The sequence below is a fragment of the Podarcis gaigeae genome (assembly GCF_964106915.1).
Source record: "Podarcis gaigeae genome assembly, chromosome: 2".
NCBI classification, from domain to species: Eukaryota; Metazoa; Chordata; class Lepidosauria; order Squamata; family Lacertidae; genus Podarcis; species Podarcis gaigeae.
This window is the reverse complement of record NC_139679.1, coordinates 105229306-105243566: the sequence shown is the minus strand read 5'-3', so window position 1 is coordinate 105243566 and position 14261 is coordinate 105229306. Positions and strand designations below refer to the sequence as shown.

Sequence of the window (14261 nt, the reverse complement as noted above, 5' to 3'; positions counted from 1 at the left end):
ACTAGTGTGCCGCGGAACACCGGTTGGGAAACACTGTGCTAAAGAACATAAAAATTGTGCTAGAGCACTGACTATCTCAGGGCCTTTTCGGCCATCACTTCTTCCACAACCACTCTCTGTTACTAGGGCAGGAGGGCGTGGCTGCATAGTATGTAGAGATAAATACACACACACACACACACACGTTTTGGGTTGCAACCTTAAGCAAATTTGGAAGGTATATACATAAAAGCCTGAACCTAAAAAACAGGGTTCGTTCATAACTGCATGCTTATCCGGTGATGATTTGCATCTGTAATTACATCATCACAAACTTCCCTTTCACTTTGCTCATTTCATCCTTCTCATCAACTGAGGGATCAGTTCACCCAATCAGCTGCCTATTTTTTATGCTGATCAATGTGCTTTTCATAAATTAAGAGTTGTATATGCATGTGCAAACCATCCAAGGCAGAGCATAATGTGATGCACATGCATGTATGAAGGAAACGTTGGATACCTATCCAGAGCAGCAGCATATAGTTCTCAAGGGATCTTTAAGAGCTAGTGTGGTGTAATGAATAAGAGTGCTATGAGATCTGGGTTCAAGTCATGAAGCTCACTGGAGATCTCTCAGCGTAAGCTGCCCTCACAAGGTTAGAACAGAACAGAACAGAACAGTAGAACTATAGAGTTGAAAGTCCAACCCCCCTGTCGATGCAGGAAAATCCATTAGTAGAGCATGTTTGATAGGGAATTATATAAGCCTTTGCTCGAAAACCTCTAATGAAGGAGCGTTCCCCACCTTCTAAGGCAATCTCTTCCACTGCTGAACAGGCCATACCATCAGGAAGTTCCTCCTAAAATTTTGTCTAAATCCTTTTTCTTGTAATTTGAACCCACTGGTTCAGGTCCTACCATCTGAAACAACAGAAAACAAGTTTGCTCCATCACTATGTGATAGCCATTTGAAGATGGTTGTCTATTGTCTATTCTCCATCTAAACATATCAAACCCTTTCAACCTTTCCTCACTGGACTTCATCTTCAGGCTTCTAAGCATCTCTCCCTTCTCTGGATACTTGCAAGAAAACATCTCCCAACAGCACATCTCCTCCAGTGTTCAGTTTCCCTGCCTAATATTTCCACTTGGATGTCTCATTGCTATCTCAGATTCAACATGCTCAATAATGATTTTCCTTTGCTCAGTCTTTTCATATCCACTGAGAATGTTACCATTCTCTCTGTTGATTGGACACACAGCCTGCCCATCACCTTTGATTCTATTCCCTCATCACTTCTCACATTCATTCAGTTGTCAAGTTGGGTTGTACAATGTTTTAAACAATGGGTTTGCTCTTCTCTGTCCCCCCAGCAAACGGTCTGCTTCCTGTTGCAACGGTCTCCCACCTGGACTACTGAAACCTCCTCTACTCTGGCCTTCCTGTCTCATACCTCAGTACTCTCATCTCTACACAAAACTCAGCTGCCAAAAGAATGAATCTGTTCCTTCTGCCAGACCATGAGATGCTCCTCTTCAGATCCCTTCACTGGCATCCCTTTCCCTTCCGTATCAAGCACACTCCATGTCTTAACTTTGAAAGCTATCTGGGATGTATATTCATCCTTGTTTTCTTCTCCATACTCTTCCAACTCTTCTCATCTGTCACCAACCAAGGGTCTCATGCTTCCTTAAACAACTTCACCCAAATTCTATGGGACCCTTTGCTTATTCCCAGCTGAAATCTATCTATATCTATATGCATTTCCCACATTTTTCTCCTACTACCCATGTCTCTTCTTCTGCTGTTCCTCCAGTCTATTTTAAATTGTAAGTTCACTGGGAACAGGGACCAATCCATCTTGCTTATGCAATTCTGTACTGTATCATCTACAAGGATGGCATGGTAATAATAGTAATATTCCAGCACTTCCACTTTCTTGATTGATCTTAGATGCAGAAATCTAAGGACTGGTTCACACTGTCGCTTTAAAAAAATGTCTTGAAAGCCGAGCTTTGCAAATTACAAGTTGCAGTTTTGTGGAACCACTACTACAGATTTACCAACTGAATACTTCATAGGCTTATCATGGGAAGATACAGGAAACAAATGACCAATAGTCTTACATAGATGGGAATGCACAATTGATAATGTTCACATCTAGAATATGTCTCATATTCTAACGTAGCATAAAACAACATGAGCAAAGCAGATAAAAGTGCTATTAGAAAATGATTATGGAACTAAGTTAGCACAATTATCCTAGAAGCACATTAGGTCAAGGAGAAAAGCATGATGAGCTGGGAAGGAACAAGCACTGTTTACAACAATCAGAGCTATCAATATGATTGTTAATTATTGAAGCTATCACAACGAATCAACGAACATTTTAAACATCACATATACAAAAAACCTTCTTGCAGCCGTATGCCACCCTTTACAGTTATCACATTTGTGCCTTACCCTTGTCCAGTGACACTGGACTTGTGTTGTCAACATTTTCTTTGTTTCCTTGATCTAAAGCCATATCAAGTGGTGAGGGAGATCGTTCAGAGCTGATGATGTCTTGAATTGGTTCTCTTCCCTTTTCCAAAGCTGGCATTTGGCATGATCTGTTAGTTCTGATGCTGCCAGATTTTGTTACCTTTCAGGGGAAAAGAAGTTCTTAAGAGAAGGGAAAGTATCGACAATTAAACCAGCTCAAACTTAAAAAGCACCAGAAAATATTTTAAAATAGTAGAATATATCAAAGTCACTTTGTGTCTGTGCTCGTGCATGGACACACACTTTTGCTAAGCACACAACACCCACAAAATCACAGCAATACTATAACTGCTATTGGTGTTGATAGTACTTCAAGCAAAGAAATGTTGATAGTAAAGTGGTACCTCTGGTTGCAGACGGGATCCGTTTCGGAGCTCTGGTTGGATCCCAAGGTTTCCGCAAACAGGGGTGCCTGTTCTGCGCATTCGCATGGTGTGATAGAGCACTACTGTGCATGTGTGCGCAGCGAAACCTGTAAATATATTTCTGGGTTTGCCGTGTGCGTATCCCAAAGGATACGTAAAAAGAGGAGCACGTAAGTAGAGGGACCACTGTACTTCAACATGTTGGGGGCACTTCAAACAAAGCAATCCTTCACACTCACATGTTTTGAGCTCTCTATTGTACTTCTACATTTAATTGTATTGCGAGAAACCTGGACCTTAACTGTGGGTAAGGATTCCTTTTCCCAAACACTTTTGCCTACTGTGTAACGAGTCTCCTGGTCAGCTTGTTTTTCTTTCACTTCAAGATGGAGGATGAACCGGCTTTGTGACATGTTTCAAAGGCTTGTCATAGTAAAGAAGCCAATTCACAATAGGGACAGGAGGTAGTACTCTCGCTCTGGATCTGTTTTAGACTGTTATATTTCAAAAATAAACTATTAAAAGAAACATAAAAATACAGTGGTACCCCGAGTTAAGTATTTAATTCGTTCTGGAGGTCTGTTCTTAACCTGAAACTGTTCTTAACCTGAAGCACCACTTTAGCTAATGGGGCCTCCCACTGCCACCGTGCTGCTGGAGCACAATTTCTGTTCTCATCCTGAAGCAAAGTTCTTAACCCGAGGTAATATTTCTGGGTTAGCGGAGTCTGTAACCTGAAGCGTATGTAACCCAAGGTACCACTGTAAGTCCACTGGCAAAAAAATTTGCATCTCCACTAAAAATATGTCCAGCTATGTTAAGGGCTCTGGGCACATTACACAATCTAAATTATACATGTCTCCTTCTTCTTTCTGCCTCCTTTCTCCCTCTTCCAATATTAGAACTATTGCTGAGATAAATCTTATACAGCTATTTAAAAAAGATTGCTAAGCATATGCTTCCCAAATTTTCATGTCCTTCCATAGCCAAACCCTTAAGGGCAATTCTTACTTCATTTCACAACCAGCCCTAACCCAGAATATGCCTGAAACAAATACTCCCACAAGCCTGTTCTTTCATGATGTGCCATAAAATAATAGAATTGTTGGGTTGGAAGGGACCATGAGAGTTATCTAGTCCAACCCCCTGCAATGCAGGAATCTTTTGCCCAACATGGGGCTTGAACCCACGGTGCTAAGATTAAGGGTCTCAATCTCTACCAACTGTGCTATCCCAGCCATCACTCACACCCTGATAGAAATGTTGAGTACTGACACAAAATGGCTGCCATGGGCAACAACAAAAAGGTGATGGTATCCTGTACCAGTACCATTACAAACAAAGAAAAAAAGCAAGCACTGCTTCCTGATATTATGACTTGACACATACCGTTTCCTTTGGCTAACTTATATCATCTCCACCAACAGTTATTATATATCTCAGAATTGTTTCCTTATTAACGGCACCAGTTTTGTTGTGTCAATTTAATGTACTGATTACTAAATCTCGGGGACTTCCAATGACGCTCACTGTTTAAAGAAACAGGTTTCCTATATAGGCAAATGATTGGCCATTAGGAGAGCAGGATGCTGGACTATATGATGCTTTGGCCTGTTTCAGCAGGTTCTTCTTAAGTTCGTTTTCCTACCTCCCCAGATGCCCTTGAGCTGAACCTTCGGCCTGAAGGTGGAGGCGGCCCAAGAACCTTAGATCCAAATGCAATGTGGGATACGTCTTGATTTTTACTGTTTCGTGTCGTGGCCAATCCCCGGTTTAATAGATGGTCTGCTGAAAAAATAAGGCAGAAAATTAATACTGGCATTGTGATCATACTGATTTATAAAGAGCGGTGCATATAATTTAACAAAGAGAAATCATATGTATCGTCATAAGCATCTACTCTGGTTAAACCACGCCAAAGAAAATCTCAAATGAAGTTCTTGCCGTACAAGTCAGGTGATATGACAAAAACGTGCTGTGAGCAAGGACTGGGCACAGCAACTGGCAATCGGCAATAATTTAGAACTCAAACTGTATCTTTGTGTTTTGAATTGAATATGTTTGGCTATTCATTTATGTCACTAGTGTGAAATCAGTTTTAAATGCACATTTAAACAGAAAAAGGGAAACACTTAGATATACTATTGGATAGCTTGCTGAAGATGTATCAAATGCTGAGTATACTGTCAAACACTGGCCATCAATAGAAGTATTAAACTTTGAAGCTTAAATAAATTCAACTTTCCTTCTAAAATATGTTTATTGTGTATGAAACTGTAGGACAGAGGGTGCTATTCAACCAGGATCCCTACCAACCAAAAGAAAGAATATGTCAGTAGAATGGAGGGAGGCAATTTTTGACTATTCCTTCCTTCCTGTAGCAATCCATGTACCGATCCCATCTTTTCCCGTCTCCCAAATCTCAAGAGCAGAACAAGATGGGGCTTAAAGAGGGAGGGGAAATTCCCAAAAGATGCTTCCCTCCTTGTTCTGTAGACAGGTGCCTTCATTCAGCAGAGGAATACCAACCAGACACAACTTGGAAAGAAAAACTGCAAAGTGAATAATACTCTGTTTATCAATGGAAGAAAAATGTTGTTGTGCATTTTAAAACAATTTGTTGTTGTTTAGTCATTTAGTCGTGTCCGATTCTTCGTGACCCCATGGACCAGAGCATGCCAGGCACTTCTGTCTTCCACTGCCTCCCGCAGTTTGGTCAAACTCATGCTGGTAGCTTTGAGAACACTGTACAACCATCTTGTCCTCAGTTATCCCCTTCTCTTTGTGCCCTCCATCTTTCCCAACATCAGGGTCTTTTCCAGGGAGTCTTCTCTTCTCATGAGGTGGCTAAAGTACTGGAGCCTCAGCTTCAGGATCTGTCCTTCCCGTGAGCACTCATGGCTGATTTCATTAAGAATGGATAGGTTTGATCTTCTTGCAGTCCATGGGACTCTCAAGCGTCTCCTCCAGTTTTAAACAATAGCACAGACTTATTTCACCTTTTCAGTTCAGGGTTGACACTTGATTTGATTCCACCTTCCCATAGTCCTTACCTAACAAGCCGCCCTGAGCCCGGCTTCGGCTGGGGAGGGCGGGATATAAATAAAATTTATTATTATTATTATTATTCTCCTATTTTCTGACATGAACGCCAAGCTGGCCATCAAGTTTTCCCACACATTACTAGTGGAACTGAGCTGTATATGCCCTCAGGCCTTCCTCCCATGCTTTAGTAGTGAGGAAGATACCATACTAAAAGAAAGAGAGAGACAATAAGAGGCATTTTGCTAGGCCCAAGGGACATTGGCAAGCCATCATTAGGCTTTCCTCCTGAGATTCCAATTTACTTCCTGGTGATGGAAACAGGACTGGCTAATATTACCCACCAAATTTGTTTCACAAGTTTTCTTCATCTCATGAAAGTGAATAATCTCCCACTGTTTGATGGCTCTTCCCATACAAGAAAGACTGGAGATTCAAACATTCTAAGGAGTGGTGGAATAGCAACCTCAGGAGAGGTGACCTGTTTCAGCTAAGCATCAGCTTCTTTAATTTTCTGACTGCTTTGTGATGTTCTCTGCCCCCCTATCAATTATAAAAACAGATTAACATGAATAGTTTCCATTCGCGATACATTAACTGACTGCAATTAATTGGCTACATCAACACGTACAAGTCATCTGCTATATTGAGCAACAAGGTATAGTTAAAAGCAAAGTAAAAAGTAATTTGGGCTTTTGATTAGGACTGGAACAACATAAAAAAGAAAGTTTAAAAGATTTTTTTAAATAAATAAATCGAAGCTTAAACTTATCAAAGTGCTCACTTCCAGAAAGGCCTGATTTGGGGTCTTTGAAAAGAGAGGGAATGACAGTAGCAGAACTCATCTCCTATTCATAGTGCAAGGTTAAAACTAAAGATTGGATTAAACTCTGAAGCTCCAGGCATTTTATTTTCTGTGGTTAACAAAAAAGAAAAGAAAAAAGAACTTGGCATAGGTCAGGAATATACCCACTAATTACTTTACCACTTTACCAAGGGCTATAGTTTAGATGGTGAAACCTGGGGGTTCACTGCCTAATTGCCTTTTTAAACATAGTCATTTTTAAATCTTTAGATTCACCATTCTCATTAATTTAGCTATTGAATTATAATATCTTCTTTTACTGTAATGTTTCAGGAAATAAGTATAGGTATTTTTGGATCTGCAATTATACTGTCATTATATTTACGGATTATGATAATTTGAGTTTGGGGAAAGGCTGAATAAAAATTAGATAAGCCAAATATGTTTTTGTTTTGTATTTCTTTCCCAAAACTGCAATCTTTTTGAGCACTCATGGCTTCTCTTTACTACAGGCCAACACTTTGGGAGGTTGTATATCTGTAAACTTGAGTATTTGTGGCATCTTGTACTTAAGCACGCACCTAGTAGCTATAGGCGAGAAGGAACTGCATGCAGGCAACTAACTAATGGAATTCCATGCAGACAAGCACCTTTCATTGCTTGCACAGTTAAATGCAGGCAGATCTGACTGGTAAAATTGGCTATGGCTGATAACTTCTACAGCCGATTTACAATTTAAAACAAATTTCAAAATCAAAACTGGAACTATAATTATCAAGCTATGGATACTTTGATTAATATGAAACTATTAAGAGTTATTCCTATATAAAATTATGAAGGCCTGACAATCACAGAAATCACAAAAGTGGGGTATTTTTAGAGCTTAGCAGCTCATCTATGTTAGTGTAATGCATCTATTCCTAGAAATGCTCTCCATGAAGGAAGCATACCTATTACTAGCTAGCCACGTTTTAAACCAACTTAAGTAAGCTTTCCATTTCAGTTTTTAAGGCACTTGTTTGCTGTTTGTCAGAAAGGATGTGGTGAGAATGTGCAAATGCAGATGCTGAAAATGTTAAAAAAATTAACATTCCTTTGGTCTGATGAAACAGTAAGAACCAACGACTCAAAAAATGGACCCTCTTTTAATAGCACAATATCTTTTGGCATATTACTGGATGCAAACGGATACACTTTGGACATGCCTTTGCACACGTAGCACTAAGTACCATGTAGCCCCAAAACAAGGTAGGGTCAGACATAGTAAACCCACTCCCAGTGGCAAGAACTGATGCAAGAAAAACATCAGATAGGTCTAACCATCTAGCCATTGATAGAGAACATGATATCTTTTCTGGATCTGCTAACCAACCTTGGTCTTCCAAAGGTCTGAAGATAATGCTTTGAACGTTTCAGTTAAGTTTTTCTTGCTTGTGCATGCCATCCTTTATTTCAGAGGTACAGTTTAAACTATAATGAAGTCTAGAAATGTTAGGTGTCACAACAGCAAAAGGCTTTGTCTAGAGCAGGGATAGAGAACCATTGACCCTTCAGATGCTGGACTTTAACTCCTATCAGTCGCAGTCAGCATGGCCAACAATGAGGTGAGCTGTAGTCCAACAACAACTGGAGTCAAACGTTCTCTGTTCCTTGTCTATGACAAACAGGAGCCAAACTGGCAAGTGCCCTTATTAGTATTACTATTACTGGGCTTTATTGTGCAAGGCACCTTCAATTAGGGGAAGCTGCTTTTCACGGGTCAGCCATGGTGATTCTGGACTGACTCCTTTGCATCATCTTGAACATCTGAATGGTCCCTGAAATCCCAGTTTTTAAATCCATGGAAAACAAGCATAATGATATGATGTGCGGATGAGCAAACATGGATATAATAAGCAGCACAAAGATACAGTGGTGCCCCGCAAGACGAATGCCTCGCAAGACGAAAAACCCGCAAGACGAAAGGGTTTTCCGTTTTTTGAGGCACTTCGCAAGACGAATTTCCCTATGGGCTTGCTTCGCAAGAAGAAAGCCCATAGGGAAATCTCCGGGGACCTCTTTTAAATGCTGGCGGTGGGGAGCAAAGCCTTCCCCCCCCCTCCGGCCTTCAGAAGAGGTCCAGGAAGGCCGGCGGGGGCCGAAAGGCTTTGCTCCCCACCGCCAGCATTTTAAAAGCAGTCCGGGATAGCAGGGAAGCGCTTCCTGCTATCCTGGACGGCTTTTGAAGGCAGGCGGGGGGAGCAAAGACTTTTGCTCCCCCGCCGGCCTTCAGAAGAGGTCCAGGACCTCTTCTGAAGGCGGGCGGGGGGTGAAAGTCTTTGCTCCCCCCTGCCTGCCTTCCCGGGAGAGCGGAGAAACGCAGCGTGTTTCTCCGCTGTCCTGGACAGCTTTTGAAGGCAGGCAGAAGGGAGCAAAGACTTTCGCCCCCCGCCCGCTTTCAGAAGAGGTCCAGGACCTCTTCTGAAGGCTGGCGGGGGGCAAAAGTCCTTGCTCCCCCCTGCCTGCCTTCCCGGGAGAGCGGAGAAAAGCAGCGTGTTTCTCCGCTGTCCTGGACGGCTTTTGAAGGCAGGCGAGGGGGGAGCAAAGACTTTTGCCCCCAGCCCGCCTTCAGAAGAGGTCCTGGACAAAAGTCTTTGCTCCCCCGTGCCTGCCTTCCCGGGAGAGCGGAAAGTCTTTGCTCCCCTCCGCCTGCCTTCAAAAGCTGTCCGCTCTCCCGGGAAGGCAGGCACGGGGGAGCAAAGACTTTTGCCCCCCACCAGCCTTCAGAAGAGGTCCTGGACAAAAGTCTTTGACCCCCTGCCTGCCTTCCCGGGGGCTTTTAAATCGCCCCGGGACAGCGGAGAAGTCTTCCGCTGTCCCGGGGCGATTTTTAAATGCTGGCGGGCGGCAGCGAACCCTTCGCTGCCGCCCGCCAGCATTTTAAAATGCTGTCCCGGGGTTTTTTAAAATGCTGGGGGTGGGAAGAAAAGCCCTTGTCGTCCCCCCCTCAGCCTTCAGAAGAGGTCGGGGGACAGACTGTCCCGGACCTGGTCTGAAGGCGGTTTCCATAGGAACGCATTAATTGATTTTTAATGCATTCCTATGGGAAACCGTGCTTCGCAAGACGAAAACTTGCAAGACGAAAAAACTTGCGGAACGAATTAATTTCGTCTTGCGAGGCACCACTGTATGCAGGATGGCAAAAAGGTATGCTATCAAAGAATGATTCACAATTAGAAGTGGACAGTAATGTGCACCTATGTAGAGTTAAAAGCGGGGGGGGGGGGGCTCAGAGCATTGCTTCTGTGGAAATAAAAGCACTCAGGCAAAGAGAGTGCTAATTTTTAAGTAAATTACCAGTTTTGATTTGTGCTTAGTGGACCACTACATCTTGTCATTAGCAAGTTGAACTGCTCAATTTAAGCAACCAGACTTGATTTTGTGTTCAATTAAACCACGGTCCCATTAATGGGGAGGGGGGTTGCAGAATTACTTCCTACAGTCCTACATTGACTAACAGTCAGTACTTAATCTGGGCTGGGAATTGAAGGAATTAAGAGCGTAAAATTTTTAGTCAAATTACACACGCAATGATTAACTGGATACATGCTGGTTTTATTAATTTTGTTGAAAGCATTCAAAACACAGAATTGCTCTTCAACAGTATATCATTATATTTGTAATTCAGGGAAATTAGTTGTACACAATGAATTACAAACTTCAGTCTAGCAAATGTTAGAGGGGAGGGAGAAAATAGAAAACCTTTTTGTAAGGAAGTGTGTGTGTGTGTGTGTGTGTGTGTGTGTGTGTGTGTAGAAGCAACACAATTTCCAGACACTTTCCCTTTGTCTTTGTGGATGTAAGAAGGGCAGAAACGAGACTTATGCACCTATTATTAGTTATTTACACAGTGAAAGTAGGCAAATGTGTGACTAAACATGGATGCTTAAGTAACAATAAGTAAGCAAATCTGTTTTCTCCTTTGACTGACTTTGCTTTGGCATGACCTTTTTATGATCATGAGGCACCTTTCTGGCATGAGCTTTGGCGATCATAAAAGCGTTGTGCCCAGGCACCTCCAGGAGGCTGTGACTGCTGCTGTGGGAAGCAGTAGGCAAAGGTGCAAGGAGGGAGCAAGTGAACAGGTGGGCAGGCAAATGGTGGCAGGATGATGGTGGTGGTGGGATGGGGGGCATGATGCATAATGGCACCATTTTTCATAGAAATGCAGCACTGCCCACAATGCTTGGCTGATGTCCTCCTCAGATTCCAATGCTGCATCCCAGGAGAGGAGAGTTGGGAGCCCAGGATGGGGTGGTGTCTGCCTCCTCCTGCCTCTGTTCCCTGGCCTCAGCCCTCCCTTAGGTCTTCCTTCTGTTCCCCTTCCCCATCTGTCTCAACCAGCCACTCCACTGCTGGGGGAATAAGAATGTTTTTGCCTAGTGCCTAAATATATGTAATGATGGCACCAGGAAAGCTTCCCTTGTTCAAACATTCATGCTGATTACTTGACTAATGGAGAATTATGTGAGGACTTCCACATGCGAACAGACCATAACAGACCTACCACTACACATTGAACTTTCGTATCATGTAAAATGTAACCCACTGGTGCCAATTCACACGTTCAGCTGCTAGCCAAGAAGATGCGTACATGTATGTGTGAAGCAGCATGCAAAATCGCTGTCCAAGGTCCTTAAGTTTCTTTAGGGCATTGTCTATTTGCATACTGAAGAGGTCCTCAGTATCAAGGAAGAGAGCCTTGAGTCTGGCTCTGATGTTCTGTTCCAGGGAAGCGTGGCACCATTACTTCTAAGACTTTGTTTATTGCTGACATATTGAACTGTTGCTTGGCAAACAACTTGGGACTGTAACACCTTGATTCCTGCCTATGTCCACAACCAAATGAGAAACCATACATAGACACAACAGAGTGATTTAAAATCTTGCATATATGTAAAGAACAACACATCTATCTCTAATACTGCAGGCATTATATGAAAGAGTAAACAACTGTAATATACTCTTTCCCCTCCTAAATTACTCTCAATTATATATACTTCCAGATTATATTGACGTAATCCATCTTATTTTCCTAAAATGTAAAGTTCTTGGCAAGCAGAATGTACATTCTCTGCATCTGTATGGCACTGAAATTACTTAGATTGATGAAAGCCAATCCAAAACAATCAGTTTTTCAAGTTTGTTATCCCATTACCTTCTATTTGTAATCAGCAGAATCATTATCAGACACCAACTCTTGCTTTTGCTCCCATTCAAAATAAATGACCGATGGAAAAGACTAGGACCAGGGGGAAAAACCCCCCAGAAAAGTGCAAGGCCTGACTGGATGGTGTTTCATGAATTCAGAAAGCACTGACTCGATACAGTACCCCAGAAGTCCTAGTGGTGTATATATGTTGTGTATATATAAGTTACCCACTACCAAGGTAACTAAGGTTGCTGATGCTTACTGCATTATTGTACACAAGCTTATGAAACAGAAATTATCCTATGCTCCCTGGCTTGCATGGGTTCATAGTAATGCACATTCACTTAATAAAGGACATGTTTAAGTTGAATAATCAGCAAGGTAGCTTTTAACTCATGCATAAAAAATTAATAGAGTCATTAGAAGTTCTCAATGAATCTACCCCAATGAACTCAACTCCCCTTGCCCCCCTACATTTTATGTTATGCATCATAGTGTCCTTGAACTTTAAGATAAAAGACATTGGGATTCTTGGGTGTAGTCTTGAATTTTTATTCAAACATATAATTAAATGTCTTGTAAAATTAAAGTAGAACAGGCTGTCATACAGAGGATGAAATAAAAATAAAAAATAATTATACCCCTAAGTGGTTATCCAAAATTAAATGAACTCTATTACCTTTTTTGTTTTCATTATATTAGGCACTGAAGTAGTGCCACAGTATTTTAAATTAAATTATTCACCTTTCTTATTTTGTTGTAGTTCGTATTAATAAAGATCTTTTCTCATTACAGAATTTAATGGCAGGGTTTCTTCTTTTGGTCTTGAAAGGAGACAACCGCTTTGTAAGTATTCCCCTCCCCCTTTAAATGGAATCTGTGAGCAAAATTTGGTATGTGACTTAGAGACTACATAAGTGACCATTTCCTCTTAAAGGGCACATTCAAAGGGCAATTTTAAAGAACAGGTGACTCCAATAACTTCATACTGTGCTTGTTTCCTGCTTTTCCAAAGCAGCCCATCAGCAATTTGCTATACAGTGGTACCTCTGGTTACGAACTTAATTTGTTCTGGAGATCCAGTACCCGAGGTATTATTTCTGGGTTAGCGGAGTCTGTAACCTGAAGCATCTGTAACCCAAGGTACCACTGTACTGAGCCCCAGAGCTGGCCTAGCACATTTTGCCACTGAGGCAAAACAGAAAGTGCCCCTCCCTACTCCCTGCAGCCACTGACACCTCCTCCCCTGCCCCCCATGACTCCTCTGCTGCTCTCCACCCCCCTGCGCCTGCAAAAAAGGGGAGAAAAAGGAGGCTACCCAGGGAGCCGAAGACAGCAGTGGTGAGATAGGTGGAGGAGGCGGCAAAGGGGGAGGAGTCAGCAGGCAGTGAGGCGTAGTGACCAAGGAGGTGTTGGCGAGGGGGGAGGAGTATACCTGTATACCTGAAGGAGCGTTTCCATCCCCATTGTTCAGCCCGGACACTGAGGTCCAGCTCCGAGGGCCTTCTGGCGGTTCCCTCACTGTGAGAAGCGAAGTTACAGGGAACCAGGCAGAAGGTCTTCTTGGTAGTAGCACCCGCCCTGTGGAACTCCCTCCCCCCAGATGTCAAGGAAATAAACAATTATCTGACTTTTAGAAGACATCTGAAGGCAGCCCTGTTTAGGGAAGTTTTATTGTTTCATCTTTTACTGTGCTTTTAATATCCTGTTGGAAGCCACCCAGACTGGCTGGGGAAACCCAGCCAGATGGGAGGGTAAAAATAAATAATAATAATAATAAGCATTATGGAGTGGGGGAAGAGGTGGGCCATCCCTCCCAATGGTTTCAAGCCTGCCAACCCTGGGGCAAGGGCTTCATTTTGCCATGCTGGGCCCTCTTTTCAAAGCTTAAGAACCATGGATAAGCACACTACCTTATTAATACACTCCAAGAGCATCTCACACTTCTGCATCTGAGCAAAGCCACAAGAAGGGCTTATAGAAAGATGTATTCTTTTATGAGGTTTTTTCTTTTCTTCCTGGCCCGGTATCAGCAGATGCTTAGAACTGGTACCATCAATCCATCTATAAAAGCCCCATTTCACAACAATTCATCATACCATAACCTAACCAAGAAATGGAATCTAAGTCCAGGCTACACAGTTCATGGGGTGAGGCTATGCACACAGAGACGGAATCAGTTTTCAAAGGCTCCTACTAAGTTACTTTGCTCAGAGCAAGCGCATGTAATCTGACATCCAGTTTGAGGGAGAGGGACAAAACCTATCACAGGCTTTGAAGTTTCCAGCACGTACACACACACATTTTCTCACATGTAATTGAACGCTCTGAGGA

The 14261-nt window shown here is 42.5% G+C and overlaps 1 protein-coding gene across 5 annotated transcripts in view; it reads right to left on the bottom strand.

The window, feature by feature from the left end:
• CFAP20DC (CFAP20 domain containing) overlaps positions 1-14261 on the bottom strand; it is a 151378-nt gene that overhangs the window by 71851 nt on the left and 65266 nt on the right. For 3 of the 5 annotated variants that reach the window (XM_083723738.1, XM_083723739.1, XM_083723741.1), the window contains 2 exons: positions 4538-4677; positions 2444-2624 (listed from right to left, as the gene is read on the bottom strand). In XM_083723738.1, coding sequence (XP_083579864.1) covers positions 2444-2624; positions 4538-4677 — 321 coding nt within the window. The remainder of the gene's footprint in view (positions 1-2443; positions 2625-4537; positions 4678-14261) is intronic. The other 2 variants (XM_083723740.1, XM_083723742.1) reach the window with 1 other exon arrangement.